General features: G+C 43.9%; 1 protein-coding gene across 6 annotated transcripts in view; it reads right to left on the minus strand.

The window, feature by feature from the left end:
- Positions 1-14,828, minus strand: part of mon2 (Mon2 homolog, regulator of endosome-to-Golgi trafficking) — a 210,372-nt gene that overhangs the window by 3,409 nt on the left and 192,135 nt on the right. For all 6 annotated transcript variants that reach the window (XM_077640316.1, XM_077640318.1, XM_077640317.1 and 3 more), the window contains 4 exons: positions 9,648-9,708; positions 7,856-7,982; positions 6,436-6,587; positions 3,604-3,742 (listed from right to left, as the gene is read on the minus strand). In XM_077640316.1, the coding sequence (XP_077496442.1) occupies positions 3,604-3,742; positions 6,436-6,587; positions 7,856-7,982; positions 9,648-9,708 (479 nt within the window). The remainder of the gene's footprint in view (positions 1-3,603; positions 3,743-6,435; positions 6,588-7,855; positions 7,983-9,647; positions 9,709-14,828) is intronic.

A 14,828-nucleotide genomic window follows, 5' to 3' on the forward strand; every position in this document is an offset into this window, starting at 1 on the left:
TGTGTGTGTTGCCAGACCAGCGGCACCAGCCCAAGTGTTTATGGCGCACATCAATTCGGCAAGCCGTCGATGATGATGATTATGGGTTTTTATGGCGCAAGGGCATCTATGGCCAAATAGCACCATGGCACAAAGTATTTTCGACTTCTCAAGGTGCGGTCAAAGACCCATTTCCAAAGCATTTCACCCTAAGTAAGCCGAGAACCAGACCGGGGGAAAGCTTGTACCCATTCTATCAGCGGTGGCACCCGGCGGCACTGGGGATCGAACCCCGCACGTCTCGCATGCGAGGCGGATGCTCAACCACTTGGCCACCGCTGCGTTGGCAAGCTGTCGAGCTCCTTAAGCCACAGATAGAGGGTGTCACCACATCCGCTAAATTTAGCGGCAGAACTCTGGTGCAGCTGTATGAGTTGCCAGACCAAGCGTTATGGTGCACATCGACTCGGAGAGTTGACGAGCTCCTTAAGCAATTGCTTAAAAAGGCAGCGCACAAAATGCCAGAGAACAACTTTTATTGATATAGTTTTCACTGAGAATGGCTGGGTGGATGGTAAGAGCATCCCCATGGAAACAGGGTGGTTGTGGCAGCTGCCACCAAGCTCAGTGTATTTAATACTTATTTCAACATTTTTCTCAACCTTAACAAGTACTACTTAGAATTCACCTTTCTTTGAATTAAAAATTACAATAATTTATTGAATCTGACTCTTGATATCCAACCCTTTAGCCACTTCTCTTTTTATCGATGCCTATGCAGACACATCCATGTCACCTTCATTACTCCTGAATTCTGGGGCCTCACGGATGCTGTATGCCAGCATCAGCAACTGAATGAACAGTCTGACATTCTAAAAAGAATATGTTTAATTCTCTGAAAAGACTTGCCATGCACAGCACATGAGTCATCACCTTCGGCATAATTCTTTTCATAGCTGCATATTATCTAAGCGCCCTGACCTCACTTCAAAGAGACTAGGAACTCCTTCGTGAATGATCATAAAATGATACCTTTCTGAACTGTCCAGTGGGATCCTGGTGCCAGCTTTACACCTAAAATTATGCATTGAAAAGCTGTCTTTATGCAGAAGAAGAATCTAGGAATGCTGCATGCTGGACACTATAGCCTCATTGAAGTCCCTTGATGGCAAACATGCCTGTCCCTAACTGTTCCTGATGGTTTTGAAATTGTGAATCTGCTGAGTGCCACATGCCCAATCTTGAGCGGAAAAGAGAAGGGAAATGAGAGGTTCGTTATGACATACACACGAAGGAAGCCAACAGAGCATAGAGGAATGTTTCAATCTTTTTTGTAATTTATAGTCTTAATCAATGGCAAATAATTAGTGTAATTATTTTATTGCAGGAAGATAACTGAATGAAAAGCAGAAATAAAAATTCCAGGGGTGCACTAAAGTCTGCTGAGGTGCAGTAATGCGAAGCCATTTCTCTCACTGCGTGTCCTTCCTCACTCATATGCGTCCGCCATCTTGCCTCGGTCATCTCACCTATGCGCGCGGCATCTGCTGGACCACCGCCGTATATTGCGAGTGCTGGACCACCGCCGTATATTGCGAGGGGGGTTTCAGTGGGCGACGTATGATGGCGCTACGACTGCATTTTTATTCAGTTCGTGCGGACACGCTCCACCTACAACTTCCGTGCACAGCACCTGTCCACAGTGCCTGTCCGCAGCTTGTGGTGACATCACTCATGAGCCAAGAAATGCTTTTGCATTAAAACAACCACACGCCAATGGTAGGGTCCGAACTTATGACCTCCGTATATCACATTCGGTGCTCTACCAACTGAGCTATGGCAGTGGCTGTCCAATCTTCTGCTCTTGAGGGTATTTATGTTGCGTGCAACTTAAAAAGTCTTCACCAGTGCCACCCTCGCCTGCAGTGGCAGATGTAGTATGTCCTGCACTGCTGCGAGTGTCATGTGGAATGTGATTGAATGATGAGGGCATGGAAGCTGTGCGAGAACGCTTTATGCTACCCATAGCATTAAGACTGCCAGGGTTCGGATCCCACCGGTGGCATGTGGTTGTTTCTTCTGCTTTCTAATCAATTACCTTTCAGTGATAAAATAATTACACTATTAATTTTCCACTGATAAAGACCACAAATTACTTTAAAACATAGAAACATTCTCCAGTGCTCCTTGGTTTCAACGACTGTTCCTTCATACGCATGTCATAACGAGCCTCTCATTTCCCTTCCCTTGTCTGCTCAATAGCTTAACGAGGGCCTCTGTTCTGGCAGCCTCGATGTCATAGGTACCATAAGAGAGTTCTTGCACAGCTTCCGCCTTCATCGTTCGATCATGTCGCAATCGCGATAATACAGGACATACTATACATCCGCCACCGCAGATGAAAGTGACAGTGGTGAACACTCTCAAGGTTAGATTACACACAACATAACTACCTCGAAAGCAGAAGATTAGACAGCTGCTGCCATAGCTCAGTTGGTAGAGCACCGAATGAGAAATGCGGAGGTCAAGGGTTTGGATCCTGCCAGCGGCATGTGGTTGTTTTTTCTTCCGCTTTCTAATCAATTTTCTTTCAGCGATAAAGTAATTATTAATTTCCCGCAGATTATGACCACAATTAAGTTATAAAAAAGATAGAAACATAGAAAAAGATAGAAACATTCCCCTATGCTCCTCGGTTTCGGCGACTGCTGACATGCCTGATCTAGTGTGCCTACTTTCGAAGCCTAGCTGCACATTCAGGAAGCAGGTGGGGTCTCAAATTGCACTACTACTAAAGTGGGCCATGTGAAATCGGAAGAATGAGATATCATTACTTAAAAACAATAACTCCAAACTGAATATATTGTGCAAAAGCAAGCCAATGGCTGTGAAGTAATTCATATGATTTTGATGCAACAAGCACTAATTACATTGCTTCCTCGCCAGCATAACAAAAAGGCATAGAGCCCCTGGCATCACTCTTACTGCCTTCCCATTCAATACCATGCCTCTTAAGAACAACCCTCAGAAAGGCGAGAATCTGCATTATACCGAAATCAATCATTAAGTGTAGTGAAAACTAACAAGAAAACAGCAAGATTTGTGGAACAACAAAGTGCTATCATTGGACTTTTGGTGTAGAAAAATGAAATAATGATGCATGGGAAATGTACACAAGATAAAAGAATGCCCAAATATGAATGCTTATATAGTACAGTCATCCATGCACCTGTCTAGAGCACTCGGACAGCGAACCAAGCATTACACTTGCGTCATTTATGGGTGACTTAGGGCTCAAAACAAGACCACATCGTACATGCCCATTCCCGTGGATTGAGCTTAACTCTTCATATCTTTAAAAGCTATCATAAGCCCGTGAGGCAGCGGCAATCGTCACAAATTCACAACAGAGCGTGCTGCTCGAGCGGTCTATACAAGTGTGTGGACGAATGTACATGAAAAATCTTGCTCAGTACACAGCTTGTGTGCTGGCATTGTCAGTGCACAAAATATCACCTCCACCAGAACCATACTGTATGTGCTCCGAACAGTAGGACTGGCATCAAAATACGCAGTGCAAATGCACGCACTGCCACGAAAAGCATCATGAATACGGCGGCTTACCGTTGTTTGGTGGCGCTTTCTTGAGTGAAGCAGTGAGTGTTGCCACAGCCTTGAGGACGAAAGAGATCTCAGCCATACGATGCCTGGGCAGAGGGCACTTGCCACTCAACTGCTCATCTTCCACGTAATGGCAGATAACCTGAAATGTTGCGGAAGGACGCAGTACAACCTGAATACACATGCTCACGACAGCACCATGATGATGATGATGATGATGATTACCCAAATTCTACAATATGAAGTTCTGTCCAGAAAGTATTTGACTGTTCTTTGTTTCTTTTATTTAGTAAGCAGGCCACCCTGTGGATCACATCTCACTTTCCTTAAAAATATCCGCCATTGAGAGGTTGCATACTTAACCGAGCATTCTACCTGCTTCCCAAACCAGACTGCAGACTTCTCCTCAAAGGGACACCAGTGAAAAATAGAAATTGGCCTGCATCGACAAATCACTGCCCTCTAATTGAAAGAAGCTAGCTTTGTTCACTGAAAATGGGCCACTTTTCAGATAGAAAAGACAAGAAAATGAATACAGGTGTTGCCTTTATCAGCTGTTCTCATGAGGAAAGTGCCATGACGTCAAGACCAGAGTATTGGTTCACTGACCTCTAAAATACACTTTGGAGTGCTGGGGAAAAAAAAAGTTCCATTTTCAAATTCAATTTTCTTTTCTTTTCTTTTCTTTTCTGCCAAACAAACATGAATATAGCCACAAAAAGCCAAAGAATCCATTTTTACACAGAAAAAAAAAATCCAGTAGTCCTCAGTGCCGCTTTGAACAATTTTATGAGGTGGCCACCAACTGTGGTGTCACGTAGCCACATATCTCTTCAGTAATCTCAAATCTCTTGCCCTTCAAATGAGCCTTAAAATTTGCTTACAAGTGGCATGCACATATATCTGGGCTGCAGGGCAGATGAAAAGACAAAAAAAAGGGCCAAGCTCCTCCAGAAAATCCTGCACTTAATGAATGGCCAAGTGCACCACTATACAGTGTTCTCATTGTGATATAAGCGCGGCGCACTACCTCATTGAATGGTCTCCCGCTCTCATTCAAGCACACAAAAATGAGCGATGGCTCTTGCACACATGGTGAGGTACCCTCAAGCCTAGGGCTAAATGAGTTGCCAGTGGACCAGTGGTCTCTGCTGAGGTTATGGACAGATGCTTTCCGGCCTCTCATACTTTAAGGTCAAAAGGCAACAGCCACTGGTGCTAAGAAAGGCATCAAAAGATTATAGTGCTTAGATGAGGTGTAAAACTAAAATGTATGAACTGAAAACAAGTCGAGGAAAAGGCTTTGTGTCACCAGTGGGTGTAAAATTGCTTTCATAAGAGGCAGCCATTGTTTTGCTAATTCTAAAAGCAGAGCTGCAGCTTCAGCAATGTTCTGACCTGAAGTGACATTAGAAAATACGGCACCTTCCGTGTTACCAGAAAGCACCACAGCAGCAATTAATTCGTGCAAGATATTTTGAAACGCATCCAATGATCGAGGCATGCCAAATCTGCACTTAGAGTCTGTAGTGTGTGGCTAGTACAAACACTGCACCAGGTGTAGCCATGTGTACTGAATGAAAATAACACGAGGCAGCTAATGCAAAACACTTTTAGCACAGAATCTGTGAGTGATTGGGAACAAAAAATCTAAAGCTGGACAAAAATAGCATGGTCACAGAGAAGCTGCAAGATATGAAGAGCAAATTTTATGTTTAAAGTCTGCCTAAAATGCTCCATAGTGGTATAGCACAAAGGTATTCATTTTTGTGCGTGTGTTAAAAACACACCCTAGGTGTGAGACATGCTGTAATGGAGGGCTAAGGATTAATTTCAACCACGAGGGGCTCTTTTGTGAACACTGAGTCTAGGATACATTGGGCACATTCTTTTGTCCTAGCAGCATCCAAATGTGGCTTCTGCAGCCAAGAACCAACATGTGAACTCAGGATGTCATATCTGTTCAGTCACCACAGAATGTGCACTCTGTAAAACTTCACCATTTGCGTCCCTTTCTTCCATGCACGTCATGTGCCAAGAACGTAATTGCGCTTGTTGTTGGCCCGAAAGATTGAGCATTTGGGTTGATTAAGGTCACAGGGCAAGGAATGCACTTGTAAATGACAAACACAAACCCATTCCTTAACCTGTGACCTTTACCAACACAAGTGCTTAATCTTCCAGGTCACCTATGCTGCCAGATGTGTGCCATCCAAGCCAACTATAAACATGTATTTTGCTACTGCCTTTCACCACTTAGTCATTGCGCTGTTGCTCTGCTTGTGATGCATATTAAAACCACTCACTTGCGTACTAGGAGGTGCCCCATATAATTTCTTAAATTTGGGACCTCCCAAGGTACTGCATTCAATGTACTGAATCTTGTACATGACAATAACAGCGAATAAACTTGAATTACCTGCTGAACAACTTTCTCCCCAGAAGGGGCTCATAAAGCACCACCTTTTTGGTGACTCACTTTTTTTATGTGGCATGTGTTTAGTGGACATCAGTTGCGTTGGAATAGCTGGTGTGATTAGCCTGTGTAGTTGCACGTCAGAAATTAAATTCATTAGGACAAAAATCCCTTTATATTTCCAAAACTTCATACATACTCAATCAAAATGAAGGCAATCTATCCCAGTATATGCCTAATACACCAGCATCACACCACAATATTTATACCATCGGGATTCACTTTCATGTAGATGCTGTGCACAAGGCTCCCACAGTGGAGATCAAAGGCCTTTTAAATGTCAATGACTGGTCAGCACGTAATAAATTTCCACCACAGTTGCCATCTGTGTCAGACATCACAAGCCTAGAAGAACTCACCTCTTGAAATCGGTGAAGCAGGGAAGTAACAGCCAGACGGTTGACAACACCGCCCTCGGGTAGCACGATGCCCCCAAGGAACGAGAACTGCAGCAGCGTCTCAAAGCATGCTTTGGCAAACTCCTCACGCAGCTTCCGTGTGGACTCAGTGTCTGCCAAAAAATTAAAAAATAAAATTGAAAGAAAAACGTGGAAGAAGTGAGCCAGGAAACCTGTAGTGACCATTTGAAGCAACCCATTATAACTACACTAAAAAGCAGTTTCTCCAACGTGTTCAGCGGGATACTCCAAGGTGGGAGTATAGAAATAACCCATTAGCAAATGTGCCAGGCATAGCCATACAGCTGTAAAGGAGAGCTAGCTTTTCTCTGCAGCTGTACGGCTGTGCTTGGGTGGATGGTCACGATCAATTATGTTAATCACTTTACCATTTGTTTTCAAATTTCTTTTTCTTTTCTTTTGTAGCCCTACTACAGCTGTGACCATTGGGTGGACACTAATGAGAAGTTATCCCCCCAAACACAATGCCTTAACACCACTCAAAGTATGAGCTGTTGGTCAATTTGGCACCTCCTGTCATCTGCTAGCTTTTCTGGTTAGTCTATTAGTTGCTAGAGCTATTGCCCAGGAGAGGTAGTGGTCCTGGGTTCGATGTCCAGACCAGGATGAATATTTTTTCAACTGTGTAGCTCCTGTGAAAGCTGTATAGCGTTCCTCAATAGCTGTACGGCTGCACTTGGGTGGATGCTAATGAGTAATTACTCCCTTATGTAAAGTTTGTAAAAAGCCTGGAGCCCACAGTACATGAGGCAGTGGCATCAGTACTTGCTTTGTCCTCAGGTCGTGTGTTTTTGAATAAAAGAAAGACCTACTGAAAAAACAAGCAATCCTGCATTCACACAGAGTTTTGAAAATGACAACAGGACTGGAATTATAAAGGTACAAAGACCTACACTATATTCACTGAGAAAAACATGAAAGAAGGCTTCGATGCACAATAGAATGCATGGGGAAAATTCAGATATTCTGAATTTTGATGTCTGCAGCCTTTACAAGGCAGTAAATATAGCTTCTCTGCCATACTCCTTGGGTTAATGGCATAGAGCAAGAGATTTTTTTTTTTTGTAAGATGGGAATATGGAAGTAGAGGGGACATTTAGATGGAAGCTGAAGCAGGAGTTTATGTTGAGACCACCAGGACAACAACACAAAAACAGCAAATATGCTCATCGTTTGTTGCCCATAGAGTTACTGGTAGCTGTCCAATGGTACTTGTACCATCTGGTGGCTACTTCGTACATTGTGATTACTTAAAGATAAATCCAACAGATGGCACCATTTGTCATTGCCATTAGTTTGTGACCAATTTAACAGATGGCGCCTCTTGTCCATGTTATGCTATGAACACTACAGCACTTACCCACAGGTGTGCTGCTCGTTGCCGAGTGAATGGAACCTTTGTTGAGGAGCGCGACAATCTTGAGCACAAACTCCTTCGGCACATGGCTTGAATGTGGCAAGATACATTCTCTTATCAGCTGCACTACCTGCAAAGTAGATACATGACTGCACTTGCACAAGATCATGCACATGTAGCCATTTCACAACTTCATAACAATGAACAAATGTGTACCAGTGTTCTCTTAATGCCTGCCTATGCTTTTCAGCTGCAAACACACTTAAATCTTCACCAGTCGGGTTATGTATTCTCCAGGACAAGCAAGGCCTACCCTGCTCACATCCAGTTAACACCCTACTATGTCATCTACAGCCGCCAAATCCCAGTAAACTCTCATATCTCACCTCCCAACTTCACGTTCTAACACCGTCAGCTACAGTTCCCTTCTTGTGGCAAAAACTCTGTTAACAGGTGTCCCACACAAGTCCACACTGCCTCTCTGCTTCATTCGCTAATGCATTATTTACTCATGTTGTCTAACACGCATGCTCTCTCTAGTGTCTATTAATATCATTTTTATCACTCTTTATAGCTTGTTCCACAGTCCTTAATCTATTCTCAAGCTTTTTCAAGCAACACACTAAAAATGTTACACACAAGACCAGCATATATACATATACCAGTATATATATACTTATACTCATTCCAAGCACAAACACAGAGAAGTAAATATGTAACTATCTTCCTGTTGCATAGCCACAAGCAAGCAGAAGGGCACAATTATACTTTAGTTCACACGCACATGAAGGAGCACAGAGTCATATTTATATCTCTTGATAACTACCAAATGAAAACAAATTTCAACTATTAACAGCCAAAGAAAAGCTATTTCTATGATGTTAATGCAACACTACATTGAATGCCAAATTTCATGGAGATCTAGTTGCACTAGTAATGTTTTTCTCCATAGTTTTATAATAATATTATAAAAATAATCATCATTTATGTTGTCTCACACATTAATTATGGCCTATAACAGTAGTTACCCAGAGAAGAATTAATTTCCTTGATATCACATGTGCATTCAGGTTCGCTAATGTAAGTGATCAACAACCCACATAAATTACAATGGTCATATCTGTGTCAACAAAAATGTGGTTCAATGCGAGAGCTAATGTGATGGTGCACAGCTGCGAGCTAGACATGTGTGCTGCAAGTGCCATAAACTAACAGACGTATGTGCGATATTTGAGCAGGTAATGAAAAAAAGGAAACAAGTGTTCCAACAGCGCATTAGCATTCTCATTTGCACGCAAGAGTCGAAGCACCTCAAGTACAATTTCAGTTTAACATTTATGCATGGCAAAAGCACTGCACCTGTGCAGTGATGTCGCTTGGTGAGAATGCACCGCTGTGCAATGCAGGTCCTGGCATCTTCGCGGGCATGCAGAAGAGGCATATGGTGATAGCAAGCAAATTCACGGCGCTAACTCGGGAGTCTACACAATGCTCTATCCGGGGCAATGCTCTCATGCGAATGCTTGGAATCTGCAGCTGCTTGACATCTACACCATGTAGCAATATACCGCAGACAGTTCTTTTCTGCCGTCATGAGTTCTATAGTTGGAAACTGCAGTGAAAGCGCTGACAAGAGCGAAGTGGGTGGGATTAATTATGCAGAGATTGGACGAAGATGTGAGTGTATTAAACACAGACTCAAGAGCACAATGTCGCAGTGCAAAACCAATGCACCTTCACAGCAACCCTCAGCAAGCTGTATAACACTAAAAGAAAGGAAAAAAAAAAATCAAACCTTGCAGTCCAACATTTCGTCACACTGTTGGTCCTCCAGGCTCTGGGTAGGTGGAGGGTTGCTGCAAGTTTTTGAAGATGTGATGTGTAAGTTATTAACTCCCAGCTTTATGTTGCCCTCATTTGACAATTTACATATCGCCACCAAAACATCAGCAATGTGATTTTTCATGACTATATAAAACAAGCATGTGCTTCTAGGCTTGTGGCTGCCCTTTCAACAGCATGTTCGCAAAGACGTCAAGTGATAACTAATCAAAACCTCCCAACGTAAAAGAAGGAAAAAAAAATTGTTTAAATATAATTATTTCATGACTAAACACACTTCAGGAGCCAAGAGCACACGCCATATTTCCTGCATGTGATTATAAATACTATTTGCATGGGGATTAAGAAGAAGCCCTTCAGATCAATCTTTGCCAAGAAAGACAGCAACTCCCGCAAGCCATGATCATACCGAAGCAACAGCAGCAGCTCACAGCTGTTGTTGCTCAATGCGTGGTGAGTAAATAGGCAATGACCTCGCCTGACATTACACGTTGCCAAGACCTTCAAGTTTCTGATCATTGTTCTCAGTGTTCTCAAGCTCGCCTCCAGATGTCGCCACACTGCCTGCCTTTCCTCTCATTCCGCTCGACAATGTCATGGTTAAACAAAAGTCAGCACATCTTCCGGAAGCGAAGCTGATATTAATCACATCATGCTGGCTCTCATTGCTGTGTAACCTTTCCCCAGCTGCCTGCTCGTTCCACACGGCCATTAACTGTGGGGGCTTTGACACGAGAGGCACTGCACTGACCCCACATCTGACAGTTTTAGCTGAAGGTCTCACAAGACTGTGCAACAAACATCGGGTCGAGCAGAGGAGACAATGGTATTTCCGCTGCTCTCGCAGTCTTCCTCATTAAAATATGGATTCAACATGAGTCACAAAGCATAATGTGATGACAGGTCAGCGAACCTGTATTGGCCACAAGGGCTGGAAGGAGAAGGGCGCTAACTTGTGAGGTATCTATGCAATACATCTTCGCTGCATGCCGCTGAACCAAAACATGTACACAGACTTTACACACATGCGGCACCGTCATCACTGAACTGCTGCATACACCACAAGTACAACAAGGGAGGTAATGCACGATAATGTTCGCCATGTGCTCAATGGCTGTGATACGACGTCAGCAGCACAATTTCAGCCAAGCAGCCCTGACATTTCTTCAACAATCCATATTTTCTTCGAGCTCAGCATGAAGTCAGCTAAGGAACCATAGTAGAAAAACTCAGAACAAAATGACATCACTTGCTTTGTCGTTCTTTGCAAATGGCACTAGTCTACACGGTACTCAAGTCAATGATCATAACAGAGTGCCATTGCAAAGCCACATTAAGTCTTAGAGATAACACAGCACATGGCACATTTGGCCATGAAAAAAGCACTGCCGATAGTTCTGGCTTTGTTCTTTTATCAATGACTTTAGAGCTTTACTTGCCAAGTGTGCAAAAACTAACTTGTGCAACACATTCGCCAGCTCTATCCCTGACATATTAAAAGACTAAAAGTCAACAGACATGCTGGTGCAAATGAAGCGTTTCTTGAACCGATGTTAAAAAATAAAAATGAACATCACAACGTCAGAGATGATGTTGCAAGATTTTATACGCGCTGGGGCACAAATATCAAACGATGCACTCAATCATGACATATAGTAGAGATCATAGTTTTTCAGCCTTAAGCCTTCAACTGAAACTTCAAAGAAATAACTAAGAAACCTGGGTGCACAAAGACACACAGAGCAACTAGCAGATGAAAACAAAACAAAGAAAAGAAATACAAGGATTGCTTCATTTCCACGAAATTTGTTGCAACATGTTTTGAAATACAATGGGTCCTGGAAAGAATTTTTATAAACACTGCCACGGGCCTATCCGTATTAATAATTCATAGGAAAAATTGGAGAGGACGCTTAAGCTCTGCATGAAGGATATGTCACGATAGTGTAAGCTAATTCCCATATATGCAGAAGGTCATTCTCTACTTTACATTCATAGATCCCTGCAAGTCCTCATACCCATCCTGGCGCAGTGGTGGAGTGGTTAAGTGATGCGGCACCGCCCTGCGATGGCAGGTGCTCCCTGCATTGGGCCTTGTGCGGCCCAGGTTACTCTTCCTGAGTGACCAATCATTGTTTCAACTGCCACCTGCCACGGTGGGCAGGCTGTGATGACATTGCAAGGTCGCGTGGCCTAGGTGGCCCACCTACCTCCTAGGCTGCTCCCTCGAAAGTACTACCTGCCAGAGCCATGCTTGTGATTTTTCGCTCACAATGCCGACGCCAACAACGGACTTTTTAGAGAACGGGGCCTTTAATGCTATTGTGTTAAAAGAATGAACAAATGCCAAACACTGGCAAAAAGAAGAAAGTTTTGACCGATAACGACCATTTCACTACCAATGATACTTTCATTACAGATGCTTACAATTCCAGCATTACTCAAAGGTTCTAATGGGGCAAAGAGACAACCTAATGCCAACTTCCACAGAAAATTTATTTGTCAAACTATTTGTATATCTGACACCAGATATGTCCTTCATATGCAGTTTTTTGATCGTTGCATTTCATGTGTGTTGTCTGGCAATGTTCTGTTGACTGCACTCTTGCTAATCAATATACTGTAACAATACGAACCCTTTCATAACTCACAAGAAGCTCTGGAGTTCCACACTTGGTTTTCTCATGCTGCAAGTGACTCATTGGTCAAGCTTGATCATATGACACCAAAGCATTCATGCACCACAAAAAAACTGACAGCTTGTAATCACTTTGATCTCAACACCTTTTGATACCTAATACCCAATATGCTTTGATACCTCATCTTGCCATTTGCCAGCCTACTTTCTGTCTTAGTGCTAACTTTTAGCAAGAAATGCCTCTTATACCTGAAACGTACAGATTTATAACTTTCTTTTTATCATCGGGAGAAAAGTTCCAATGACTGGACGTGCCTTCAGTGGATGGTGCCACCAGGCAGTGTCACATAGCGAGTACTACGTTGAGAATATTCGCCGCAGTGCAGACGCAGCTCGTGCGCAAGAAACTATTCAGCGGTCATAAACTCGTCCCCTTGACTGCAGTATTTTTCTAGTAAAAAAATAAAGATACACACTCAAGAACACGTGAACTGTATCAACACCCATTGCAGGATAGCGACTTTCCCTCACAAATTGAATGCTTTGAAGAGAAAGATGGTAGACATTTGTGCAACCCTGCTCATGCAGATGAAATATTATTGCACTACTGACGCTGTATACGGTATACGCGTGAACTGCCAACAAGATCCATGAGCAAGCGCTCACTATGCAGTACTATAGCAAGTTACTACGAAAGCTATTTCGGATACCTGCAGATAGTGCTCTCCACTGCAGTCAGACAGCACAAAGGTAAACGTCGTACATCAATGATTGCAAGTCACGTTGGCTACACCTCATTATAAGCACGATGGTGTAATCTATAATGGCTCCGTTAGTCACATCCAGCTGGCCAAGATAGCTGGAATTGACTAAGCCTGCGTTAAACAGAAATTCAATTTGTGATCATGCTTCTTTATACATTCACAAAATATGAAGCCAAGTCAAAAGGGGAATACTGGTGACACCGCCGGTATTCGCTTGAACTACTCCCGCAAGGAGACACCTTGCGTGGCACTCGCTAAACCAGCATGGTTAAGCCAATAAGAGAAGTAGCTAGGCAGCTTCTTGATAAATTCCGGAAGCACAGTGTCCACCAAACGGGGTTGTGACCACAACGTCGCAAATCATATTAGTATGGACTTAACTGAGAGCGCAGGAAACAAGCGACCAAGATACGGACCATTTTGATCCGAAGCTGGTGTATATAATGCAACTAAAAGTGCACAAGAAGCAGAGGCATCGTCTAAAGGCGCTGGACATTATTGGGTAGCTGCAGGATGCAAAAATCCACATTCTTGAAGTGTCCAGGAACAAAAGTACATGGTGCAAAAAAAAATTCAGAATTTTGTTACATGGCAAATTCCGTTCAGTCACTGAATAACTCAGTTTTCTGCAATGTACACATTTAACTGTTTGTTTAAATTCCGCCTGTCCTCTGTGCCACATGCCTGTCATACCTGAAGATCATGACCTTGCACTTTAGGATGCGGGCACCTTACGTGCGAGAACCCTAACCTTATACAGCGAGATCTGTTACTGGCACGACCACCGCTACACCGCGGCTTCGGACCGCGATCACGTGACCACCCTGCGAACGCAGCCCGCGCAGTGACCTTCGTTGTCACCGGGCTAGACGCCGCAAAACGCTTCAAAACGCATCTCAAAAGCTGTATGTAGGCTGGAGGACAGAGCATGCAAACATCTGCAAGTCTATGCCTGCCCACTTCTGCGTGGGGGTTGAGAGTAGCTATATTAGGAAGGAAGGCCGCGGTATGAGTCTTACAGTGGGTGGGCACTTCGACAGTACCCCGAAGGAACGGACTGATGAAGGGGCGAAATGTGTACAGCTTAAAAAGAAAGAACAACTTCTACGTTACAGCTCTCAGTGAGTTTGGCGACTTGCGCAACATAGGCAACTAAATCATAGGGTAAGGACCCGCCGCGTGGCTCAGTGGTTAGAGCGCTCGGCTAATGAATGAGCCGGAGTTTCCCGGGTTCGAAACCGGCCGCGTTTCGATGGAGGCGAAATGCAAAGGCGCGCGTATGTTGCGCGACGTCAGTGCACGTTAAATATCTCCAGGTGGTCTAAATTATTCCGGAGCCCTCGACTACGGCACATCTTTCTTCCTTCTTTCACATATCCCACCTTCCTCCCTTCCCTTACGGCTCGGTTCGGGTGCTCACCGAGATATGTGCACGTACGAGGCAACTACTGCGCCATTTCCTTTCCAAAAGAAACCAAAAACCAACCAATTTGTATATCTTCGCACCGTGCCATGCACGGATCCTAGCACAGCGCGCGGGCTCGCACAGGCCGACAAGCCACGACATCCAAGTAACTCTCCGCGGCGCCAAACTCGGGCTCGGTTGCACGAACAAGACCTGCAACAACCTTTAGCGGAGCTGCGAAGAAGTGCGTCATCCGCCACCTCATGCGACATCATCACCGCCCTGCGTTGCTGCTTCGCACATATGTGCGAAGGTCATTAGCCAGTC

This window comes from Amblyomma americanum, chromosome 10, assembly GCF_052857255.1.
Source record: "Amblyomma americanum isolate KBUSLIRL-KWMA chromosome 10, ASM5285725v1, whole genome shotgun sequence".
Taxonomy (NCBI): Eukaryota; Metazoa; Arthropoda; class Arachnida; order Ixodida; family Ixodidae; genus Amblyomma; species Amblyomma americanum.